This window comes from Seriola aureovittata, chromosome 22 (assembly GCF_021018895.1).
Source record: "Seriola aureovittata isolate HTS-2021-v1 ecotype China chromosome 22, ASM2101889v1, whole genome shotgun sequence".
In the NCBI taxonomy this organism is placed as follows: domain Eukaryota; kingdom Metazoa; phylum Chordata; class Actinopteri; order Carangiformes; family Carangidae; genus Seriola; species Seriola aureovittata.
The window spans coordinates 8,907,990-8,930,712 of record NC_079385.1 but is presented as its reverse complement, the minus strand read 5'-3'; the positions used below and the strand labels follow the sequence as shown (position 1 = coordinate 8,930,712).

The 22,723-nt window shown below is 40.7% G+C and overlaps 2 protein-coding genes across 6 annotated transcripts; one reads left to right on the top strand and one right to left on the bottom strand.

Moving 5' to 3' along the window:
- Window positions 1–132: 132 nt before the first annotated feature.
- sapcd1 (suppressor APC domain containing 1) lies at window positions 133–16,321 on the bottom strand. Of its 4 annotated transcripts, XM_056367265.1 has the most exons (6): window positions 16,181–16,284; window positions 13,741–13,845; window positions 3,713–3,858; window positions 1,310–1,480; window positions 633–788; window positions 133–353 (listed from the first exon to the last, which is right to left on the bottom strand). In XM_056367265.1, the coding sequence occupies exons 3-6, from the start codon at window positions 3,809–3,811 to the stop codon at window positions 264–266; spliced, it is 516 nt and encodes a 171-aa protein (XP_056223240.1). In that variant the 5' UTR covers window positions 3,812–3,858; window positions 13,741–13,845; window positions 16,181–16,284; the 3' UTR covers window positions 133–263. The 4 variants fall into 4 exon arrangements, with proteins under 4 accessions (XP_056223240.1, XP_056223239.1, XP_056223241.1 ...); XM_056367264.1 differs by lacking the exon at window positions 13,741–13,845 and having other exon boundaries at window positions 16,181–16,321; XM_056367266.1 differs by lacking the exons at window positions 13,741–13,845; window positions 16,181–16,284 and having other exon boundaries at window positions 1,345–1,480; window positions 3,713–4,253.
- Window positions 15,835–22,720, top strand: cdkn1d (cyclin-dependent kinase inhibitor 1D). 2 transcript variants are annotated; one of them, XM_056367261.1, is made up of 3 exons: window positions 15,835–15,994; window positions 18,845–19,341; window positions 19,552–22,720. In XM_056367261.1, the coding sequence occupies exons 1-3, from the start codon at window positions 15,984–15,986 to the stop codon at window positions 19,608–19,610; spliced, it is 567 nt and encodes a 188-aa protein (XP_056223236.1). In that variant the 5' UTR covers window positions 15,835–15,983; the 3' UTR covers window positions 19,611–22,720. The 2 variants fall into 2 exon arrangements, with proteins under 2 accessions (XP_056223236.1, XP_056223237.1); XM_056367262.1 differs by lacking the exon at window positions 15,835–15,994 and adding an exon at window positions 16,297–16,473.
- Window positions 22,721–22,723: the final 3 nt, after the last annotated feature.

The following is a 22,723-nucleotide window of genomic DNA, read 5'->3' as shown; positions in this document are numbered from 1 at the left end:
GCAGGGCTTGGGTTTGACAAAGTCAGTTGTGACTCATGACACCAATAGTCATTATGTCAGTCAAGGTATTCATCAGTGACAGCCCTTCACAAACACTGGTTCACAGAACAGGAAAAACATAGACACACGTAATGCATCATTAACTGTAATTTATTCACTTAAATACATATTTACAAGTAGTTAGAAAGTGATCAACTGTGTGACAATGAAACGTAAGTTTGTAGGGCAGGACGTGTGTATTTATGTGATTGTGTAGCTGGTGGTCAGTAGGCCTGCAGTTCATCAAGCTGCTCAAGGAGAGCATGTCTCTCCAGCTCTAACATGGAGATCTGACGATTTTTGTTACTCACCTCCTGTCAAAGACAGAAAGACAAACCAAGATATTCATGTGCCATATCACACGCACACACAAACAGACCAATCAGTTGAAGCAAAAGTACAAAAACATGCAAAAACATGCACTCTTATATAACTTTGATAACAGAAATGAATACAAAATAGGAATTTCTGTATCTTGAGGCCTTTAAAGTTGTGTATGAACCCGTAAAATGCAGTTTAAATTCAGTTTATATCAATTTACTTGACCTTCTTGACCATTAGAAACTATTAAATACCTGTTCTGTTATCCTTACCTGAGTCAGTACTGAGTTGTGCCACCGGAGGTCGCTGTCTGCCACTGTTTCGGGCAGAGAGGGGTTGCTGCTGCTCATGACATTGGGCTCGGTCATCACTGAGCCCAGAGAGCCGTTTACCCTCTGGATACGAGACCTGAGGAGGCAGGGCCGAGCCTGGGGAGAGACAAGAGTCAGAAACAAGCTTTAGAGGTATCCGTGAGAAGATGATATTCACATGCTGCTTTTTACAAGGATGAGGAATTAGAATTTCTAATTGTAGGTTATTTTTTTTTATTATGTTCACATCCATTTCTAGATGTAGTGACAAAACAAAATCTGTATGCTGCTCATCCAATCTAACTTTATGGCTTTGTCTCAGGTAACCAATTGTCCAATTAGTCTCAAAGATGACTCCTGATGACGCCCTCTGGGTTCTCTTACGATGTCATATTAAACACAGCAGTTGAAGAGCTTTGATTTAGTCTTTTTTAATCACCTCTTGTGTTTCTAGTGATCAACTTTCCCAGAATAGCTTTCAGTGGGTGTATGGTGAAGTGAGTAGAAATGCTAAAGCTCACTCACCAATCAGTTTGTGGATAGTGAGGGATCTCTATATTTATAGACCAAACTGGAACACACAGGGCGCTAAGGTCAGTAAAGTCAATGAGGCTCTAATCCTCAGCAATGTTCTCTACCTCAGCTGCACCTCCCTGACAGGAGCCAGACCCACTTTTGGTCTCGATGTCATCCTGTCGGATGCGGTTTTCCTCCAGCCGCTGGAGGTACCAGAGGCGAGTGTTCTCCAGAATCTCCATACCACACCATAGAGCATCCTTCTCCCTCTCCAGATCCTTCAGACGCTTAATCTGAAACAGGAGGAGCACAGTTAGATCAGGTATGAAAACATTACATTTTGCCCTGTAACCTGCAAACCCCACTTTTGGATAATTACAAAAATAATTGAAAAACTGTTAGGGTGGTTTCCTGTCATATTTCTACTCTCTAACAGAGCCCAAAAAAATGCCCAAAACTCCCTGAAAAATAACCAGAAATGTTAAGATTGATGATATACCCAGTTTCATTAGGAACGTGTATGTTTACATGTGTATTTTGATGGCATAAAGTACACATGTATTTTGTGTATGTGTGTGTGTGTAGGGGGGGTGGGGGTTGGGGTGGGGGGTGTGGGGGGCTGACTAAACAAGCCTGACCACCAGCAACCTGCCCTTCAGCCTGATGTAAAGCAGCATGACTGGCACAGTGCTGCCTGTTGTCTTCCAGAGGCCCCAAGGCTTTGTCCATGAGCGGAGCCAATCTACAGAGCAGCAGGAGGCCTTTAGTTCTATTGTCTACGCTCAGCTGGATTTCACGCACTTTAAACAGGCTCACACAGAGAAACGTTGCTACAGCAGCCAGGGAATCATAATATGTGGTGGTGATGATCCACCTGTGGCATCGTGAGGTCAGCAGCGAGCTAGTTTAGGATGACATTAAAAACTAATGACACTGATACATCACTATTGAATGATTAACAGCCTATTAGACGCATTTGACTCATCAAATTTTCAAGGAAGTACCATTTTTTTCTGCGTTAACCTTGTCGCTGTATGTCTGTATGTTAAAACAATCTAAATATATCACTGTTGGTTTTTTTGTTAGTTACTGTTTGACAGCTACTTTTTATGATCATAGATTTACAGCCAGTGGAAACCTGGTTATATTGAGCCTTTAACAGGAAGCTGCGAGGAGCGGACTTGACATGTGGGAATGTGTCAGTGGGATGACCGCAGCCATGCTATCTCCAAAACAGCACGCAGACATGATGGAAAACCTGAGTGAAAACAGAATGACTCTGCAAGTGTTTTAGTTCAACATACAGCATGAAATGTTGATTTGGATTTATATGAATAATTCAGTTCTCCCATTAAAAACTATTCTAAGGTGAGCCCAGAATGACCAGAGTGACTCCTTAAAATGTACTTCAGATTAAAGAAACTCCTTATATTAATATCCATATTCAATGAAAACAAACACTTTTGTATTATTGTTTGAATGACACAGAAACACTGTATTTCTGCAGGGCTGTAGCTGCCACTGTGGCACTTAGATCAGATATATTAAAATGTGATCACTTTTAGGCGTGAAAAGTGAATAAATACATAATTGAACATTTTCTCTGGCAGAATGTTATTTCTGGCAGCTTTGAAACAGCGTTTTGTGGAATAGAATCTACAGAACATACAATCTAAGATTAAAGATTAAAAAATTAAATTTTAGATTTTCTTTTGGGAGTAAGTAAAAAATCTCTAAATGAGATGAAGCACTGCGTGGACTTGGAATCATGACTAAAGGTGCAACAGTGAGTTGATTTATTGATTAAATCATCAGATAGTGAATTGACAATCTTTTGATAATAAATTATTGAGATAAGTTTTAGGGAAACATTCTCTCCAATGTGAAGATTTTCTGCTTAAATATCTTGGACTGTGGAACAGCAAAAAAAAAAAAAAACATTTGAAGGAGTCACCTTGGACTCTGGGAAACTGACATTTTCATTGTTTTCTGACCTTTTCTACACAATTGATTATGAAAATAATACGCAGCTGCAGCAACACATGTGTTGATCGGGGGTTTCTGCTGTCAGTGAACTTTGGCACACCCTCCCCACCGGCTTGTACTTGCTTGCACTTACAGCGAGATGTGTACATGTGTGGAATTGCTTTGAATGTTGCCATTTAGCGCAAATCTATCACGTGTGTGTTACATGAACCTGGAGGGAGACAGACCTCTCTCTGAAATTCTTTTTATTTTTTGTTTCTAGTATCAGTTCAAGCTGAAATATAAAAGTTTTGAAAAACAGCATATCTGCTCATAACAGATGTCCCACATCCCAGCAGAATATAGAAGAGGTCATGTAAATATACTGAGCAAACGTGACAAACTGCCTAATGACACTAATCAGACACATATGAGTACACACAGGCGCTGATAAGAATCACTAACTCCCTTACACTCCAGCAAGACACAGTGAGAAATGACTGATTAAAGTCAGAACCACGCTGGTATCACACCACACACACCATCATCTCCCTCCTCACCCATAGGTAGAAGCGAAGTGCGTCCAGGCTGTGGAGGCTGGTCCTGAGCGGGAATATCACCACGGTGTAGGAGCCAGAGCCGGAGGGATGACAGGCCATGGAGAGGAGATCAGTCACTGACAGCTACTGCTGCCCCATGTAGCTGGCTGCACAACAAACAACAAATCACAGCTCGCTAGTGGCTGACTCTGAATAATACCACAGAGAGAGAATGAGTGTGAGAGGGAGAGAGAAGGCAGGGGTGGAAAAAAAAAAAAAAAAAAAAAAAGCAGCAGGATACACAGGCACAGACAACATGGTGCCCCCGGGGCGAGGTAATGAAAAATTCCACATGTCACTGCCATGACTGGTTAATCGACATACAGTGACATACAGAGAGAGAGGGAGAGAGAGATGGGTGGAGAGATGGTAAAACTGGCAGTTGTGGATCAAATAAAAGGGAATAGGAAACAGTGAGTGAGATACAGCGGGAGATGTGAAAATGAATCGGTGGATGGGACATTCGTGAAGATAGAGGTGAGACTAGACAGTTGCCAGCTCCTGCCAACCAGCGCTGTTGGCTAAAAAATATTATTCATCCAAAATCTCTCCTAAAGGGGAGAAAACAACTTCAGTTTCACAAGCTCTAACAGGGTTTTCTCAGCTCAAGGACTGGGAGACTTTTTCTAAGAATCCTGTCATCCCTCAATTGAAGTGGAAACTTGACATTCCTCCGTCGGTGCTGCTGAATGAGAGGAGAGTGCATGTGATCATTTTTCTCCTCAGTTTCAGGTGAGCTCTCTTGTCTCAACATGTTCCCCTGGAATGTGACATAACCCGCGGACGAGAGAGAGATCACGCAATCTCTGCCAGCACAGAGGCGTGGAGTGCGTGTCAGTGGACATTAGGGCAATTGAGAATAGACATCAAGGCAAACAGTAAACAGGACAGAGCAGTTCTGTGTGTGACAGCAGAGCAGGACGGGTACAGGGTGGAGTACTCATGGATCTCAGCCACATTGCATTGACCTTAACGTCATTACTATCAGCGCTCAGCTGTTCAGTTGGTCAGCGCCAGCAGAGAAAATCAGTGGCACATGTTTGCTTGTTTTTTTTATTAGGGCCTCAGGCCAAACTGGCTGTTAGACCTCGTGGATGGATGGAAACCCACAATCATTTCAGCCCACTGTGATTTCTAAAGGAAGAATATGAAGATTCATGTAAAAACAAAAAACAAAAGAACAACTTCAACAAGTTTCATCATGTGAAAACCTTATCTGAGATATAAAAGGTAAAAGTAAAATGTTATTATTAGATTGTTAATCCTGATGTATTGATGCATAAGCAGCTTTTTACAGTTGCTGCTCAAGGAGGAGTTGGTTTGAACCACTTCATATACAGTCAGTTATTAGTCCAGTCAGGGTCAGGCCCCTCCAAGACGGTCCCAAGATAAATCTGAGTGGCTGTGAGATGATTAATCCAGCAGGAAAGAAGACGTGTTCATATTTTGGACTTTTGTGAAATATCTGATACTTTTACCTTTTAAGACCTGGTGCGTTTATTTAAATGAGAAGTTTAGAGATGAAATTGCTCTTCCCTCTCCAAACATCTCAACTATTTTTGTAAAGGGGTCACAACCCAAAAAGATTGGGAACCACCGGTTTAATCACTGACATTGTTTGTTATAAGCTTAATTAATCATATATTTTTCTTAAAGTAGTTGTTTTTTTATTGAGAAATGTTCATTTAGAAAAGTAAAATGTACAGTAAGTGAAATGAAGTGGAGTAAAAGTGTAAACTAGTATAAAGAATGGAAATATCCAAGTAACAAGTATCTCAAAATTGATCCTTAACTTTCCATCACTGCATCACTGGAAACTATTGACATGAACATTTGTATATTTAAATCAGTGAGCAATATATTTCCTCAGAGAACAGATTAACAATATTAATATTTCCTTTATCATTGTCATGATCTCTTTTACATATTTTATTTTCTCCCTGCCAGCAAAGACAAAATAAGGTGCTATAGTTTTAGTTCATTTAACACTAAGGCTTCACTTTATACTGTAACTTTGCCCGAGAGATGCTGAAATGTAAATGTTTGATTTAGAATTGAAGGGAAACTCCATTAATTCCACCCAGCCTGTTATCACATGTTTATACTGTCTGCTGAGGCTCTGGAAGACAGGTGTAAAATATAACCCCTTGTGATGTCACAGTGATGTCATCGGGGGGGGGGTTATCTCAGCTTAGCTCGGGCTTTACACAATTTCTTCTTCGAACAGAATCTCTGCAGTGTGAGCTGGGGGTGTGAAGTTTGAAAGATGTGGGTGAGGTTCTAACAAGTAGATAGTAATGAGTTGCATTATGGGAAATGTAGCAGTTTTTTTTTTTTGTTTTTGTTTTTGGAATTGACCCATACTGAGGACTAAAATCATAAATAAAAAAACTGAATATCTCTGCCACTGCTGCATCAAATCTGACCATTCTTTCGTCTCTTACGGCTCCTCCAACTTAAGGGGAGCTGAAGTACAGGAGTGTTCTTTAAAGCTGCAGAGAGGACAGATATACATACAGTATACATTGTGTTTGGATTGTTTAGTGGGTGTGGTTCAATTTGGAGACCCTCCCGTTTGACGCTGTCAATATGGGGCCCTCCCATAGATCTCAGCTACTAGATTATCACACTACTGAACCGAACACCACAAGACACAAAGCATTTTACTTGATTTGAGACTTCCCTCATCTCCTGCTCTCTGGAATTGAAGTGCTTTAAAGCTTCAGTCCTGCTTGATCACCAGCAGAGGGAGCCGTCCCGCCTCTCTGAGTTGAAGATCATATGAAGAGCTGACATTTTGTGGCTCTTATGATATTGGAATTAGGGCATGAAGCTGTACCTTTTACAAAACACCAGATGGCACTACACAATGAAGATCCAGAGCACTGAGATTTTCTCAGAAGTATGTCAACTATTTTCAGCCTCTCTACAGCCTAAGCTGTGATGCGCTTTTGTTATTTTTACTTCCATAAGAAGCGATACGTTCCAATAATATATAGACAACATGCTTTTCGTCCTGTAGTGTTTACAGCCTACAGTTCACTGAAAAACACCATGAACTTCATCTCAATCACAAAAGATGACCAGATTGCGAGACTAATAAGTCACTTTTACATTGGTATTACCTGCAGACACTAAAAACTTTGTTTCTGTAGTATTTTCATGTGAGGGAACGCAGGTCACAAGCCGAGGCCACGACAGCACTCAAATCAAAACATGGGATTAAGATGCCACAGAGGAATGGCTCTCTGTGCTCTAGCATCCCTGAGATGGAGCCTGAGGGGAACCCATGACCCTGTGTTATATCACCGGGCATGTGACTGTCACCGGAAAAGAGCCTAAAGCTTTAAATGAGCTCATGATATCGTGGACACTAACAAATGATGTGTTTTCACACTCTTTTGACTGTAGCAAACACAGGTAAGAGAGATTTTAAGTTCACTTTACAGACGCCCTCCACCATCAAAGTTAAGTCTCACTTGTTTCAGCTGCTGTAGATACAACAAGCAAAATCATGATGAGTTTGTTCCACGAGCCCCCTGAAGAGGAAGTTCACCACATTGTCACGCTAATAGTGTAAATATATTCACACAAGTTAAATTTCACACATGTATTCACATTGGCGGGCTTTTGAGTTTTACCCTTGAGGCTTAAATACACACTCATTTATACACACACATAGTGCAGTGACCCATTTCCCCTCGTACTGACTCTTCTTAGTCACTACCACAACTTTGCGGCTGGGAGTGGGGTGCGTAGATGCTTCCTGTCTCACCCCTTCATACTCATACACACTTTCACACACAAATATTTTGCTCCCCCGCTGTTACTACTACTTTCATGCAGGATATTTCAACCAGGAAGACCGAAAACGACACGCACACACTCCAGCAGCATGGTAACGCACATCTCTTCAAGATACAAAAACAGTTTAGTATTTTGTTTTCTTTCCACATTCTGGCACTGTAAAACAGAGCTGAAGAGGCTCTGCTAGGTGAGGTGGAGACATTATTCTGGGCCAAAAAAAAAAAGCAAAAAAAAGCCGGGCACTCCCTTCGCCTCCCCGGCCAACGCCAGCGCTGGCCACTCCAGGCTCACTGTTCCAGATCATAGCTCCCAGGAATCTTATCCAGATATGTAACCCCCTCCAGACACACACACACACACACACACACACACACACACACACACTCTTCCATTAGGAATGAAAGAACTGCATCTCTTATTAGAGACAGACACTCACCTCCTTGACCTGAGACCCAGATCCACACACTGGATTGAGGTAAAACAAATAGATAAGTCGCTCCATTTTTTTAAGCCACACCAAGAAAGTGTTTCGATGTTAAATACACTGGCTGAAAGCATAACTGGGGCACACAAAGCTTCATATTAAATATTGAAAAATTACCAATATACTGTATATAATTTTTTCAGACTTTTCTCTGCAGTGTTTCTCTTATAAAAACTGTTTAAAAAAGTTTAAAGAAAGTTTAAGAATGTTAAATCGTCTTACAACTAATGCAGCTTGTTGGCCTCATATTAAGAGGTTGTAAGCCAAAGAAGTTGTGAGCATATGGCCAAAAGTATGGACACTTTTCTGCCCGTGTAAATGATAAAATAAACTTTGACCCCACCGACCAGCCAGTGGCTCAGCATTTACAGCACAAACATTGTTCAAATCCATGAACATCGTTCAGTTTCAATGAAACGTTGGAACACACCGGTACGAAATACAGATAATACTGTCATACAGTGTGAAATAAGATGATTTTTCCAGCCTTAAAACTATTTAAAGGACAAGGCTGTTGTTTGTCTGTATTTTTGTTGTCATCAAAAAATCTTTTTCCACTTAAGCTGTGGCACTCAGCCCCAATACAACTGGCTCCTACTGAAGACCTAAATATTTAAAGGCAAAAGCTCACAAATATAAATTCAGTTTAAAAAGGGCTACAACAGTTGGGCACTAGATTTTGCAATTATTTGTTGGGTACTATTTTACTATTTTTTTGTAGTGGATGAATACACATTTGGTGCTCCAGTGGGTATAGACTGCTGCAGAATTGAGTCTTAAAACACAGAAATCGGTTAGCATGTTTGCTAACCTCATCCCAAAGTCAAAGTAGTTTTTTTGAATGGGTTTTTGGTTAGATGCATAAAACATGGTCTGTGGTTAACACAAGCGCAAGACATTTTCAAGTTTTTTTAGGATAGGCTTTTGTAGAAGAGTTAAGGGCTGAACCAAATGACAAGTGACGCTGAAGTCATGTGACTGTGGTGTACTGTGTTTATAGCCTAACATTAGCTTTATACCTCTGGCGATTGTATTTAAGCTACAAAAATCTTAGAAGCAGTGTTTATTTGTGATTATCTTCCTGAACAAAATGTGTAAGTATCATAAACATTTGTTAATCACAGAGCTTATTATATCCCAGTGGCTTTTTGTCGAGGCAACCAGGGTGATGCTAACTTTCCGGGTTGACCTACAAAAAAACACGTCATCCCTGCGACGCTCTATTTCCAGCAGCAGGAATGAAATTCTGAGATCAACTCAAAAACTACATTTACTGAGTTCACCATAATGAACAGTGTAGCTTACCAATGTGTTCATGGAGACCTATGTCACAGAGCAATTAGTGACTGTTTATCAGATTGTGGATACACAGGCAACACTTGTTGGTACGATACTTGTTAGTCTTTTGCAGGGATTTGGTGGCAGCAAGAAGACCACAGACAATTCACTCAGTTCAGTTGAGAGTAATCCTTTAAGGGGAAATAAAAGTGGTTGTGGTAAAGAGCCAAATACGCTTGAATGTCAAAACAGAAGCGAGGACTCCATCTAGGGACAGCTCAACAGTGTTCAGTGCGGAGCTGTAGTCATCCCTGTGGTATCCCTCACATCACATACCGGCCAGGCTGGTAAACACGCACGTGTTGTGTGCAGCTTACTGGTGTCACGTGGCCTCAGGTCACTGAACTTCTTATTTTTCCATTTGACTGCTAAGTTAGAGCCATCAGCTTTGATCATATTTCTAACTTGAAAAGACAAAGAACCCTTTTATCAGAGAGACACATGACGTGTTTTTATCTCTTTCTCCATTTATTCTTTCTCTTGACAGGTTAATGCAGTCAGACAACACACAATGCCTCGGAAGATGTACCTAAGCCCTGCTGGCCCTGTTACCACACCATGGGCCCCCAGCACAGTGACTCCACTCTTTCCTCCTCTCTTCTCTCATCTCTATCTTCCTTCCTCACCTTCCCTCTCCTTTCAAAGAGCTGGATGTAGCCTCACAATCAAAATTAGCAAAAAGCGCATCACTGTGGTCGGCTGAAAACCTGGTATCTTCAAGATCAGAGTCGTGCTTTTTGTGACACATTCTGCACTTTATCCAATGACACCAAGAGTTTCAGATAAGGCTGGCTGCTAGACGTGCATGCAGATTTCCCATCTGATAGTCGCAGGTGCTGAACTGTTTGCGTGAAATATCAGATTTTCCCCTAAACAACCAGTGTAATAATATACATGAAGATTCCTGCTCTGCATTCTTACAATTTAAAGCAGGAAGATTAACATTACTGGTTACAGGCCAGGTAACACACAGTCACACGCACATACACTTTGCTCTCATTTGCTTGCTCACTCACTCCCTCCCTCCTCATTTATCCCCTCGCCCAGCCAGTCACGCACACACATCCAAATTCACAAATATATTCCATGCCCTCTCCTTCTCTTTCCCTCCCTCCCTCTCTCGCTCTCTCTCTCCCACAAATACACATATTGTCACGCTCACGCACAGCCCAACACTACATGGCTGAGGCCAGATGTAAACCAGATGTTCGCCAGATGTAGATAAGGGCGAAAACACATCAGCTGAAGTGCGCCACCTTTTCACCTCAGCTGCACGGAGCAGAAACAGACGGCCCTCCTGTAGTCCTGAATGGCACATACAGTATATTTTTCAGAGAGTTACGTTTATTAGTATCATTCCTGCACTTACAAAAATTTAAAAAATAAATAAATAAATAAATATATACAGTATATACAGTAGATATATATTTATATATTTTATTAGGGGAGATAAGGTTTTATTTGGAAGCAGCATTTTATGCACTCTGTGGGAAAAGAGTTTCTTTTTTGTTTAAAAGAAGCACATAATTGTTCATGTGTCTTTGTCTTGCAGAGACTGTGTATCTAGCTTTGACACTGAACTCGGCTCAAAGTCACTGCAGTGAGGCCAAAACAAGTTCCTCTCGGACACATATCGAGGGACAAAAACAAATTTACACTCACCTCGTACCGCCCTTCAATCCCTTCCCCTCCTCCTCCTCTCCCCACGCCCACAAACACACTCTGCAAAAACAATATTTTAAAGCGCAAGATGTTATCACCTCAAACCACAGGCTGCTCTGGTAAGAACAAGACACGCTTTCAATCTACAGGTAAATGCAGGAAGGGAATATACACACACTTGAATACTCATACAGACGACAACTGCTTAAAGAAAATAAATCTGTACGCCCCCCCCCAAAACAGGCAAGCCCCTGAGGACCCCCCAAAGCAAACACAGTGAGTCAGGGTCTCCTTGGGCACATTTCATCTTAAACCCATTCACCCTGACATGCAAGCTCCCCTGGTGAACCCCTGACAATATCCAGCTGCCAGCCAGCAGCCTCGCTCTCCTTGCACCCCAAATTTCAGCAGACCCTCTCCGAACAAGCACATACACACACACACACACACACACACACACACACTCATTCTCTCACTCTCTCATACACACATATGAAATCAGAGCACAGCTCACTCCTCCCCACAACCCCCACCTGCGGCCTCCACAGCTGGGCGAACGCTCCCATGGAAACACCTCCCACTTTATGTACAGAGTACTTGTGTGCGCTTGTAACTTCATTTTTGGGATCACTGCCTTTTTTACTCCTCTGTGTATTTTCAGTACTCACTCGCCTCCTCTCGCAAAGTACAAAGTTCCAAATATAGTTTACACCCCAGGGATCATTTGTGTGTGGTGATAAGAAAAAAAGATAAACTGTTGCCTTGTGTTGAGACCTATAGGTTAAACAAAGACAACATTTCTGCTCAGTTTTAATTCACATCACCTGCAATTCTCCAAACCATGTTCACTGGGATCACTTCATTTTCCACACTCTTACTGTACCTGCATAATGTGCCTGCATGGTTATAGCCCACAGGTATCTTTCACTACTGTTATACGTAACTTGTTTTTGGTTAGATCTCTATCTATTGTATGAATATTTGCATGTGCATCTCAGTAAATATGGATGAGCTGCTTGAAGGTGAAAACTCAATCTTGCAGCTTGTAGACATAAATCAGCACATGAGAGCCCACTCATCTCCCAAACCAACAGTTAGCAAGCAGCTCTGAAAGCTTGCCCGAGTGATGTTACACAGTTTCTCTTTTACGTGCTTTAATTTGGTTTCTTTCTTCCTGTAATTCTCTGCCATTTACCGTGCCGCGTCTCTACATTAAAGTCTCTCTCCCTGCTCATCGCTCGCAATTTGTTGTGGTATGTCTGGAAATTATGATTGACGTAAACAATCTACAGTCTGTGGTGAGCCTCTTCTCAGTATTTGCTTCCGCAGCTGAGGGGCAGAAGGATGTGGAAAGCCCCATACTGCACCTGTGAACCAACAACTTCCTCTCTCTCTCTCTATTTTTCATCCTGTTCGCTTTATCACAGCCTCCCCTTCACCAAAGAGACTTCCTGTAGAACCGAGACTGCCATATGGTACACACCGTACATCCTTCAGTGTTTCGCTAAAGAGCATCTTCAGCACTAAACTCTCAGCTTTAATGTTTTGATTTTGACTATGACCTCTGACCTGCAGTTCCCTGAAACCTCTGTCTCATCCGGAGTGAAACCAAACAGCATTTCAATCTCAAAACAACATAGCAATGCAGTAAGTATTATCAATGATATTAGATGTTGTACTGTGAAAGATAAAAAGCACTATCTATGTACATAGATGTTGCACTTTGCCATCATATCAATTAAAGCCACATTTCCCTCATAGTACAACTTCACTTGCATAATTCTGTCTTTTTCTTAATCTCCAAAATTATATTATTCTTTTAGATGTAAACATGACAAGAGTAGAGAGAGACTGATAATAGCCACAATGCTGTTGAGTAACTAATGAGATTAAAGAAATTTTGGGAAATTTGCTTTTCATCTTTTTTGCTAAGAATTACCTGAGAGCACCGATACCACTTCCGCTAAATTCTAAAATTGAACCCCCCCCTCCCAAAAAAACAAAAAACAACAACAACAACCACCACAAAAAAACAAAAACAAATAAAAAACAAAAACAAAAAACAGTATGCCAGATCAGGTCTGAGTCAAGCTAGCTGTTGTTTTCAGTCTTATTGCTAAGCTAAGCTAACCGTCTGCTGGTGCCAGCTTCAGCATGAAAAAGCGAATATGTTTATTTCCCAAAATATCAAACTATTTCTTTAATAAGAGTAAGACAACGACATGTGTGTTTTAATCTGGTATTAAACTGAATGTAACACAGTGATGAGCATGAAGGCTGCTGACAAAGTCTCAGTCATTTACTATGTTGTAGTTGCTCGATTTTGAATTAAATTTGACTGACTTTATCTTATAAGCAGCTTCCTTGGATTCTCTTCCTGATCTGACAAGTACCATTACATCACACATCACTTCCAACTGATTAACACTCAAACCAAATACAATTGCATTCGACTTCCTGCTGCTGTAGGATATGTGCAGCGTTAGCTTCCTAATGGGCTCTCTGTTGTGTCCTTTGTTTGCATTATTCTACAGTGAATCAGTAACATTTGACTGAAAAGAGCCACATCATTTTTTTTTTGTTGCAAGCACAAGACCCACCATGACAGTCCCCCAGCATGTCATCTTCTGACCTGAGTCACATTGCACTGTGTGACTGTTGTTTTACAAGCATGCTAATGTATTCAAAGGGCACTGACCGTGGAGGGGAGACAATGGGCTTAATGACTGCATAACCAACTGTAACATACAGCACAGGATTAAGGATGGGGGTCGGGTGGGCGCACACCAAAACACACACAGCACTGTAGACAATAAGAAGAAGGATTAGGAATTTAATGGAGAACAATAAACAGACTGTAAATACAGGTCAGGGAGCTGACAAAACAGTGAGGGATCATGCTGCTGAGGGCTCATTGTCTACTGTGAAATATGACAGTGTATAAAGGCCGGTTGACACTCAGATTAGTGGGCCATTAGGGAACTGGGACACAACCCTTATTTGACTATTATGATGGGAAACCTAAAATAACTCAGCATGTAGAGGTTTGCGGTGAGAAAATGATGTCAGTGGAAGAGTTGATCATTCATCGACTACAATCACATTTTTTTTCTTTTTTTTTTCTTTAGAGGCTGTACAAAAATAATTGGGTCAGATGAGGTCAGAAAGCAGGGAGAGAGGAAGGTTTTCAAATAGATTTGCTCCAGAATTATTATTATTTATTGTATTATTCTTGTCTTTTTTTAAAGGTTCAACCTCTCTCTCTAACCTTATCATTTTCATACAGTTCCTTTCTTTTTGGTTCATAATCCAAGTAAATCAAATCAGGATTTATTGTTTTTCTTTTGTAGAACCCATAAACACACTTGGCTGCATTTGGGGAAACTGTTTTATTTGCTGAGTGCTGAACTGCCTTGAATTTTTGCACCCCCCCTCATATGTGAAAATAACGTTTTCCAACCAAGTGGTGATATAATTACTTCTAGGCTTCGGCTGTCACACACTACACACACAAACAATAAGCACTCCACAGTCGCTGCTACCTGCTTTGACATTATTAAAGCAGTGCCTCTCATAAACTGCAGCAGAAACATTGACTGTGTTTCCAGTGTGTGAACTGAGAAAACATAATTTGAATGAAACGGTCCAGGCGCTGTGTAAAACCTGGAATAACCTTTCTGAGTGAGGGGCGTTGATCGTCTAGCAGGCCTCTGAGATGACTTATATTATGCTATGCAACAGTAGGACTGCTCCCCATGTAATGAGTGAGGAAAACGTGACAGAAAGCCTATGTAATAATAGGAAAGAAGAGGACCCATGTCACAATTACATTAGGAAGGAGAGCCTACAGTGTGTCACAAAAGAAATGTGTCACGACTGGTATAGGAAGGCTGCTGGGGAAACAAGTCATGTAAAACGGAAGGGTTAATGAGCACGCAGTCATTCAAGAATTGGAAATAAAGATATTACAAAAGTTTGAGGGGAAAAAACAGGTAAAGATGTAATGCAAGAAAGGAAAGGGTGAAATGTAATACTCATGGTTATTAAATTGTCAATAATCTGCCTTTTACACATGGGAAAATTGGAAAAAAACACTTTCAATTTTAGGGCTGCACCTAATTATTATTTCATTAAAAATGAATCTAGGCTAATTAATTTCGCAATTAGGCTAATTGATTGATCATGGGAATAAGCCCATCTTAAGATCTGGATGCCCAAAGTTGCAAAAAGCTTTTTTTTATCAAACTACATGTCTAAGACCCAAAGATATTCCGTTTATTATGAAAAAATACAAAAAAAAACAGCATTTAAGGGCTACTGGGTTACTGGGAAGTCTTTGGTATTTCTGTACTGAAAAATGACCTAAATTATTAATCAGTTACCTAACTTGTTGGTGTCAATCAGTGTAGCTTTAGAACTCCAACATAGATTAAACCAGAAAAGTTAAGTAAGTTATAAAGGTGGAATTTTCATTATTATTTTAACAATATAGGTCAATTAAAAGGTCAAAAAGTCAAAATTTTTTTCATTTATAAGGAGAAATAGAAGTATTTGTTCTTCACTTTTTCCATTAGTAACTACATGCACATAACCAGGCACAGGGTGGGTCAGTGATTTTTATCACTCCATAAGTAAATATCCAAATGGATATGTGGTAAATCTGCAGGAGAAGAAGTCAAAATGGAGTTGTCTCGCTCACGTTGCAGTTCAACGTGACTGGAGGATGTGGGCGCGGCGCCCAAACAAAACGTGATGCAAGCACTACACGAGAATGTGTGTCACATTTGAGAGAGAAGAGGAAATGGCCGCCATTGCCAAGATATTTGACCTACTTCTAGTTGCTCTGGAGAAGAAGCAAAGCACAAGGGCGCAGAGGAGAGTAGGAGCAACAGGTCAGCAGCAGGAGCGCACAAAGACAAACAGGGGATTTTTGCATCATTCATGATCACAGGGTAAGAAACTATTTATTATCACAATTAACGTTTCATGAATGCATAACAAAACCGTATGGAATGCAATTATATTACTTTTTCCCCCTCTCATACATTTTGGATACTTTTCTGCCCACTTTTGCATCAATTCAACTGCAGCCTCTTATGCTTTTAATTGTCGTAAGAAATTGTGATAGCCTTGTTTACCTCCTGGCCGAGCTCCAACAATAACTGTTTTGGTAGAAACCACGTGATTTCAGTCCGCTGGAAGGACGCCCCCCTTGTCTCTTGAGTCCATAACAAACAGGTCGCAGATAAGGGGACAGGAGCAACCCTCCTGTGAGTCAGGTCTACTATAACTTCTCAACGTGACAGTGTCTATTTCCACGGGACTGTCGGGGACGCCTTTCATTGCTCTGTCACTGTAGGAATTGTGTTTAGTTTGGGGACCAAAGCCGTCAAGCTCCGCTTTTGAACACTTAGAAGTATTGACGCTGATGGTAAGAGGAAAATGCATTTTTTTTGCTTGTCAGTGTTTAAAGTTATAGTATGTTATATTTTTTTAAGTATTTTATTCAGACAATTGTTTGGTCGGTGGTTCTTTTTCATTTGGTATGGATAAATGTAAGGTTGATTCAGTTGTATAAGATTTCATTCGCTTTGCTAGAGGCTTCGTTAATGACATTAATCAGAGGCAAGGTCAGTGTAAACGTGAGCTAAAACTTTTCTGTTGCTGTTCGTAATATAGAAGTGAATATTTGTGGCTGTTGTGTGTGTAATATGAGTGTTAAGTGCCGTGACAAGATGCGGGCTGTTTGTGTGTCGCATCTCATTGACCCACATCCTCAGTGAGTGTAACTGCGTCACGAAGTTTTTTCTCCAGACTTTATTTATTTTACAAAGTTAATTTCCCCATGTTGTTATAGTCAACAGTTTTCAGTGGTGATTTGGGGGTTGCAGAAGTAGTTGGTGCATTTTTTAACTTGCTTTTGGAGAGTTTAGGTGAATTATGGGGGGGGGGGGGGGGGGGGTTTACTCGGTGTTTTTCTGGAAGTGGGGACACCGACCACTATGGAAATCTGATCTGCATACCGCGCCCACTTCATTTTCGACGCAAACAACTTTCACCCGGGGACTTCAGCAGCCATGGTAGCGAAAGAAAGAAAGCGGTTTTGGTTTTTTCTTAAGTTGTCTCAATGAGTCTTTTTTTTTTTTTTATAAAAGAGCTGCGAAAGAAACGTAAATAGGTAAACTGAAGTTGAGCTGGTTAAATGTGTAATGAATAGAAATAAGAGCACAGTGCGCACTTAGGAAAATGTGTGAATTAGTCGCCTGCTGTGGCTTCAAACACATGGTTTCCAACGGTTTTTATGGGTAGACTGACATCGTAAAATTACAAGCTATTTGACTTGTGAAAGTGCTCTTCTTAGCCATATATTCTGTATGTGTTAAACAATTGCGCAACGCTCTGAAGACCCCTCCCCTGCCTCTGGCTCCGCAGGGGTGTTTTTTTAAGTCGACCTCTTACTTCTGTCTTCAGGCTGATCTTGCGATGATTATGGTGACATAATGGTATTTTCTAAAAATCACTCACACACATTTTTCCATTTCTGTGTTTTAACTGCCAAGTCCTTATAGGCACCACAAATGACTTAATCATTTCCAGTTTAATTGACCTAATTAAGCAATTATAATAAACAACTTACTGCTTTTACACTGAATCTATTTTGTTGTCTGGGGATGAAATGTATCCTGTGTAGTCTAGTAGGACATTATCAAAAAATGTTTTTTTGGGACATTTGGGGCATGATTATTGATATTTTCATACAATTTCTCTCTAAACTACATCGCTGGAGTAACACTGGATTAATTAATGAGCTAGGCCCGCCCCCTTTAAGGTCCCACCCACTCTTTGACTCTAAATTACTTTATGATAACTGGATTACATGCAAATTTGTTTAGGAAAGTGAACCATAAAAGCTAAATATTAATTGAAATATTAAAGGTGTTATAGCTAGTTTTGGACATAGGGCCCCAGTACATGACGGGGCAAAGATCGAATGATAAAAATGCAGGAGCCACCTTACCAATTTAGTTTATATTGTATGTTAGGGTTTAGGATAAGACCATATATAGTATAGCATTACATCAGTAGCAGAACCTTATATCTCTATAGTAGTTAGTGCCCATCCCAGAAAACATCATCTGCTTTTAGTGCCTACACATAGCTGATAAGGGTGAGGCTCAGAGGCTCAGACAGAGTCAGCAAGAGATGTGGTTGTTATCCACGTCCATGTGAAATATTATCTGAATGTGCTTAGAGATAATGTAGGTCGAGATGTGATGAAGCAGGAAACTCAAGGTAGAAAGCCAAATACCAGTGTAGATCAGTCTCAATCACTCTAATTAGATAAGTCAGATGGGGAACGCGGAAAACATTCCTCACAAGTGGTATAACATGGGTCTTTTCTCTGTGTGACCTGCTAACCTTTATTGTCGACCTTTGACTGGTAGACACCAGAGCAGGTGGCGAATCAGGTTGACTTTAACACGGCAGGGCATTGAATGTTGTTGGAGATTTATTTGGTGTTGGTTCAGTTACCTGTTGCTGCAGTAATTACTTACCGGGTTAGGGCACACATGTATTTGATCACATAAAACACAAAGGCACCCAAGAGGGCAGATGGTGTGTGAGGGGTTTGAGCATTTAATAGCTTGGATGTGTGTGTGTGTGTGTGTTTGTAATCCATTCCAGTAAAACCTCATTGAAATCACACCTCATTGAAACTCTACAGGACTGACAAAACCAGCATTCAACCTCGGCCCTTCCTCTAATGCTGTGTGTGTCTGTATGTGTTTATTCTCTAATAGGGACATGGCGATGGCCTCTCCATCAATATCAACCGCAGGATCAGCTACGGCATCTGACTCGGGCCTTTCCCGCCTGGGGGGCATCGAGGCCTTGGAGCTGAAGGTGGGGCCAGTGCGGAGGAATCTCTTTGGGCCCGTGGATCACCAGCAGCTGCAGCAGGACTTCCAGAGGCTGCTCTGCATGAGTGTGGAGGTGGCCAACAAGCGGTGGAACTTCAATTTCCAGAGCGACATGCCAGGAGAGGGCTCCAACATGAAGTGGGAGGAGCTCAGGTGCCAGGATGTGCCGGCATTTTACCGCAGTTGCATGGTGAGGCCGGTGGCGCGGCCCAGAGTCGGGATGACGAAGGGCATGAGGCGGACGTCGTCTTCATCGGGTGAGGGTTCCCCAGTGTCCAGTAGCTCGTCTGGGTCGGGGGACGAATACCTGGAGGTGACCACCAGAGGCTGCTACAGGCTGCAACGGCCAGGGAAACGTAGACAGTCCGCTATCACAGGTCAGTCCATGGAATGTCATGGTTTTTGGAAATCCTCCTCTTTGCAGTCTTGCTGAGTTTGATGATATTGAACGTTTCCTTTAAAACTGCCTTGATTTCTTGACCCAAATCATATATATTTATGTCCCAATGTGGTACAAGTACAACAGATTATAGTTGTTGTACTGTTTTTTTTTCTGACATTGCATTGTCTTTTTTTCCCCTGTCCAGATTTCTTCAAGGTGAAGAAGAGGAAGCTTCTGCATTACAAAGCATCTTCCCGTCAGTAGAAAAGCACAACGAGACCCAGTGGAGGACCACCAAGTGGTCCACATACCTCCACACGTCACCTCACATAGATATGTCTCATATCATATGTATATATGTAGCAATTTGTAACTGACTGTCCACAAGCTCATACAGCATGGGCTTAAAAACTCCTCCGACACCACATACCTTTCATTTTCAGCACAAGGAAGCTACAGTTTCCGTAGTTAATCATGCTCAGACTTTACAACGGTTTTTGGATAATTATCAATATTATACATATAGTGTATATATTCTATATACTGTTTTCCTCAGCTGACTATACTGTGAAATGATTTTGAATGCACTCTTTCAGGAAATAACAGAAAATGGGCTTTAGTTCTACGAGGTTAAGTTTCTTCTGAAACGGGCCACGGATAGTATTTGACCTCAGTCCTCGACCTTTTTTCTCCCTCTCGCTAAAAGTCATAAGAGGTTTTGATTAGATGAGTTACTATTCCTGGCCTCGCATCACACTTAGCCCTTAGTCTCACCCCACGGCTCCAAAAGCTCGAGTTGAGCCAGGGGTCAAAACCTCACCCAGGGTTAAAAATTTTGGCAGCGCGACTGTGATTAGCATCAGGTTAAAGGTCAACGGTGGAGGTTTAGCAATGAGGTCATGCGGCCAAACCTGTATGGTAGTGACTTAAATTTTGAGTAATAATTATAATATTCCAATTGTCACTATTTATTTATTTTTCACGATGCTAGATCATCGTCTAAATAAATTATAATAAAAAAAAAAAGAAAACGAGGTTAAACGAGGTAAGATAAGGTGTTTTTGGAAACGTGCCATTGCCCCCAAATTATGCCTAAGACTAGAAGTTATTATGGCTCATATACACTCCACCGTTGCCACTTAAAAATATTGGCCATATATATTTTACACCATAACAACATAGCAAAAGATGTTCAAATTCCAATCTATATTCCTTTTTTGCTTTGTATTATTTGCATAATGGGGTTGTAAAAATAATTTTTTGGCAACAGACCAGAACATACCTTATTTAGTTGTATGTTTTTTTCCAGCTTTATGCTTTTAATAATGTAGCATCTCCCACTCCTTGTCTTCATGTGATGTCCAACTTGTAGGTTTTAAATGCAACTCTTTTCTCCATGAAGGGAATGTAGTGTTTTATCACTGTGTTGCAGCTCAGAGGAATCAAAACTTTAGATTCTACTTTTGGTAATTTTTTATATGAAGAGTTGAGCTGTATCACATTTGCTATCGCAGTGCAGTTTTGAAAGTGTTTGCATTGTGTGTATATGTGTGTATATGTATGTATATGTATGTATATATATATATATATATATATATGCATGCCAGTGTGTGTATGAATGTGTTGGTGTGGTTTTATCTTGAGGTTTTCACCAGTTGTAAAAGTTGCGGCAGCTGAGGCAGTTGAACCAAAGAGAACCTGCTGTGCCACTTAATTAGAAACAGTGAGTGATCGGTTATGGGCCACAGAAGATCTCGAGATGTAGCCCATAACTGCTCAACCTTCAAGAGAAGTGACTCAAATAGGATGTGCCTACTTTTCTCTCCCTACGTACAGTCATTCTATTTTGTATTCAGACATAAGCCATAACCTGAGTTAATCCACTCTTACTACCTCATCATGTGATTTAGTTACTCAAACAAGTTACATACACAAAAAAAAAATTCAAACAAAACCAATCTAGCTCAGGTTGTTGCACAAAATAGAGACAGAAATAATTATTCCGTTGTGGTAAAAGCTGTGGAGGTTCAGCGCTTCATGTCGAGTTTCACATCAGGTAAAAGAGTCAGTGTGTCAGAGTGAGGCCCTGCTTGGTGCAGAGGAAACTCCAGCCTCTCCCGGGGGGTGGAGGTGGGTGGGGAGGAGGGAGTTCAGGCGGCTTTTGTTGTCTCTCACTCTCTCACTGCCTCACTTTGCTTTGACAGCTTTCCCAGAAATAGACAGAGCCGAGGAATAGTGGTGTGGGGGAAGGATGAGGGGAAGGGACAAAATTTAATAGAGAAACTTCAGGAGAAAACGCCCCAGAGCCCGTCTGGATCAAAGGATTTCTGCGGCCAGACGAGTGGCCTGCGTTTCAGACGAGCTTTTGTCTGCCCCCTTAAAAGTCTCACAGTCTCTTTCACAAACAACCCGCCTCAGTCTCTGCGAAAAATCGGCATCAAAGCAGTTGTTCATAATCATGTTAACATAATGTTGGGGTTTTTCATGGCTCTACACAGCTATATTTCACAGATTTAAAAATAGCACGCATGGCTATTTAAAATTGTTTTAAATTCGTCAGGAATCTTTGTTTTTCTGTCAACTTATATATGTGTGTGAGTGTGTGACAGTGTTTGTGTGTGCATCTATCCTCTCAGTGTGTTAAAGACAAAACTTTCAAAGTCTATATTAACTTATTTTGAGTATTATATCATTGTTTTGTGGGGAAATAATTCTAAATTCCCTGCTATAACTAACTGTTTTTTCTGAAACTATATCTTTGCACTACTTTAAACATTGTTGACAAGAGAACTATTTTTTTATGGTAATCTTTAAAAACCATACAAATCCTCAGTGAGAATTTCAGGCACAGTTTAGGAATTTCTTGACAATTCAACTTTTTTTTCCTCCCATCAGGCTTTTCACATTGTTGGACAGAGTTTCTAAGGTTTTCTATGGCCTTGTTTAAATTCAAGTCAAGTCCATTGGCAGGGAAAAAAAAAAAAAAAAGTAAAACTAAAATGATGAGTCAAGACATATCTGTTGGGTGTCTCACTGTGCTCAAGCAAACTCTGCTTTCCTAATTCACCTGTCGCAGCTATATCAAAGTGTAGTGTTTTTGTTACTTTGTATATGCATGAATGTATGATAATCTTTGTATACCATTTGTAATAATTTTATTGTAATTTAATAGTGATTTATATTTCCTTGCAACATGTAAGAAGTGTAATTATATGGGATCAGAATTATATCCGTTTTGATAGTAATATTTGTATAGAAAATGTTAAGAGATTCGTTTGATGGGTTATTGGTGCACTGTTGCCTTTCATAATTTTAATTTCAGAGTGTGCTCAAAATAATAAAATGTTAATGAATGAGAAATGATAAACCACAAAGTA

Excerpts from the sequence above, each read along its gene's own strand:
- sapcd1 (XM_056367264.1), bottom strand. The coding sequence starts at position 3,811 with ATGGCCTGTCATCCCTCCGGCTCTGGCTCCTACACCGTGGTGATATTC. Across the intron at positions 789-1,309 it reads GTCAGGGAGGTGCAGCTGAG|GCTCGGCCCTGCCTCCTCAG; the intron begins GTAGAGAACATT and ends GTCTCTCCCCAG. Across the intron at positions 354-632 it reads ACAACTCAGTACTGACTCAG|GAGGTGAGTAACAAAAATCG; the intron begins GTAAGGATAACA and ends TGTCTTTGACAG.
- cdkn1d (XM_056367261.1), top strand. Across the intron at positions 19,342-19,551 it reads TAGACAGTCCGCTATCACAG|ATTTCTTCAAGGTGAAGAAG; the intron begins GTCAGTCCATGG and ends TCCCCTGTCCAG.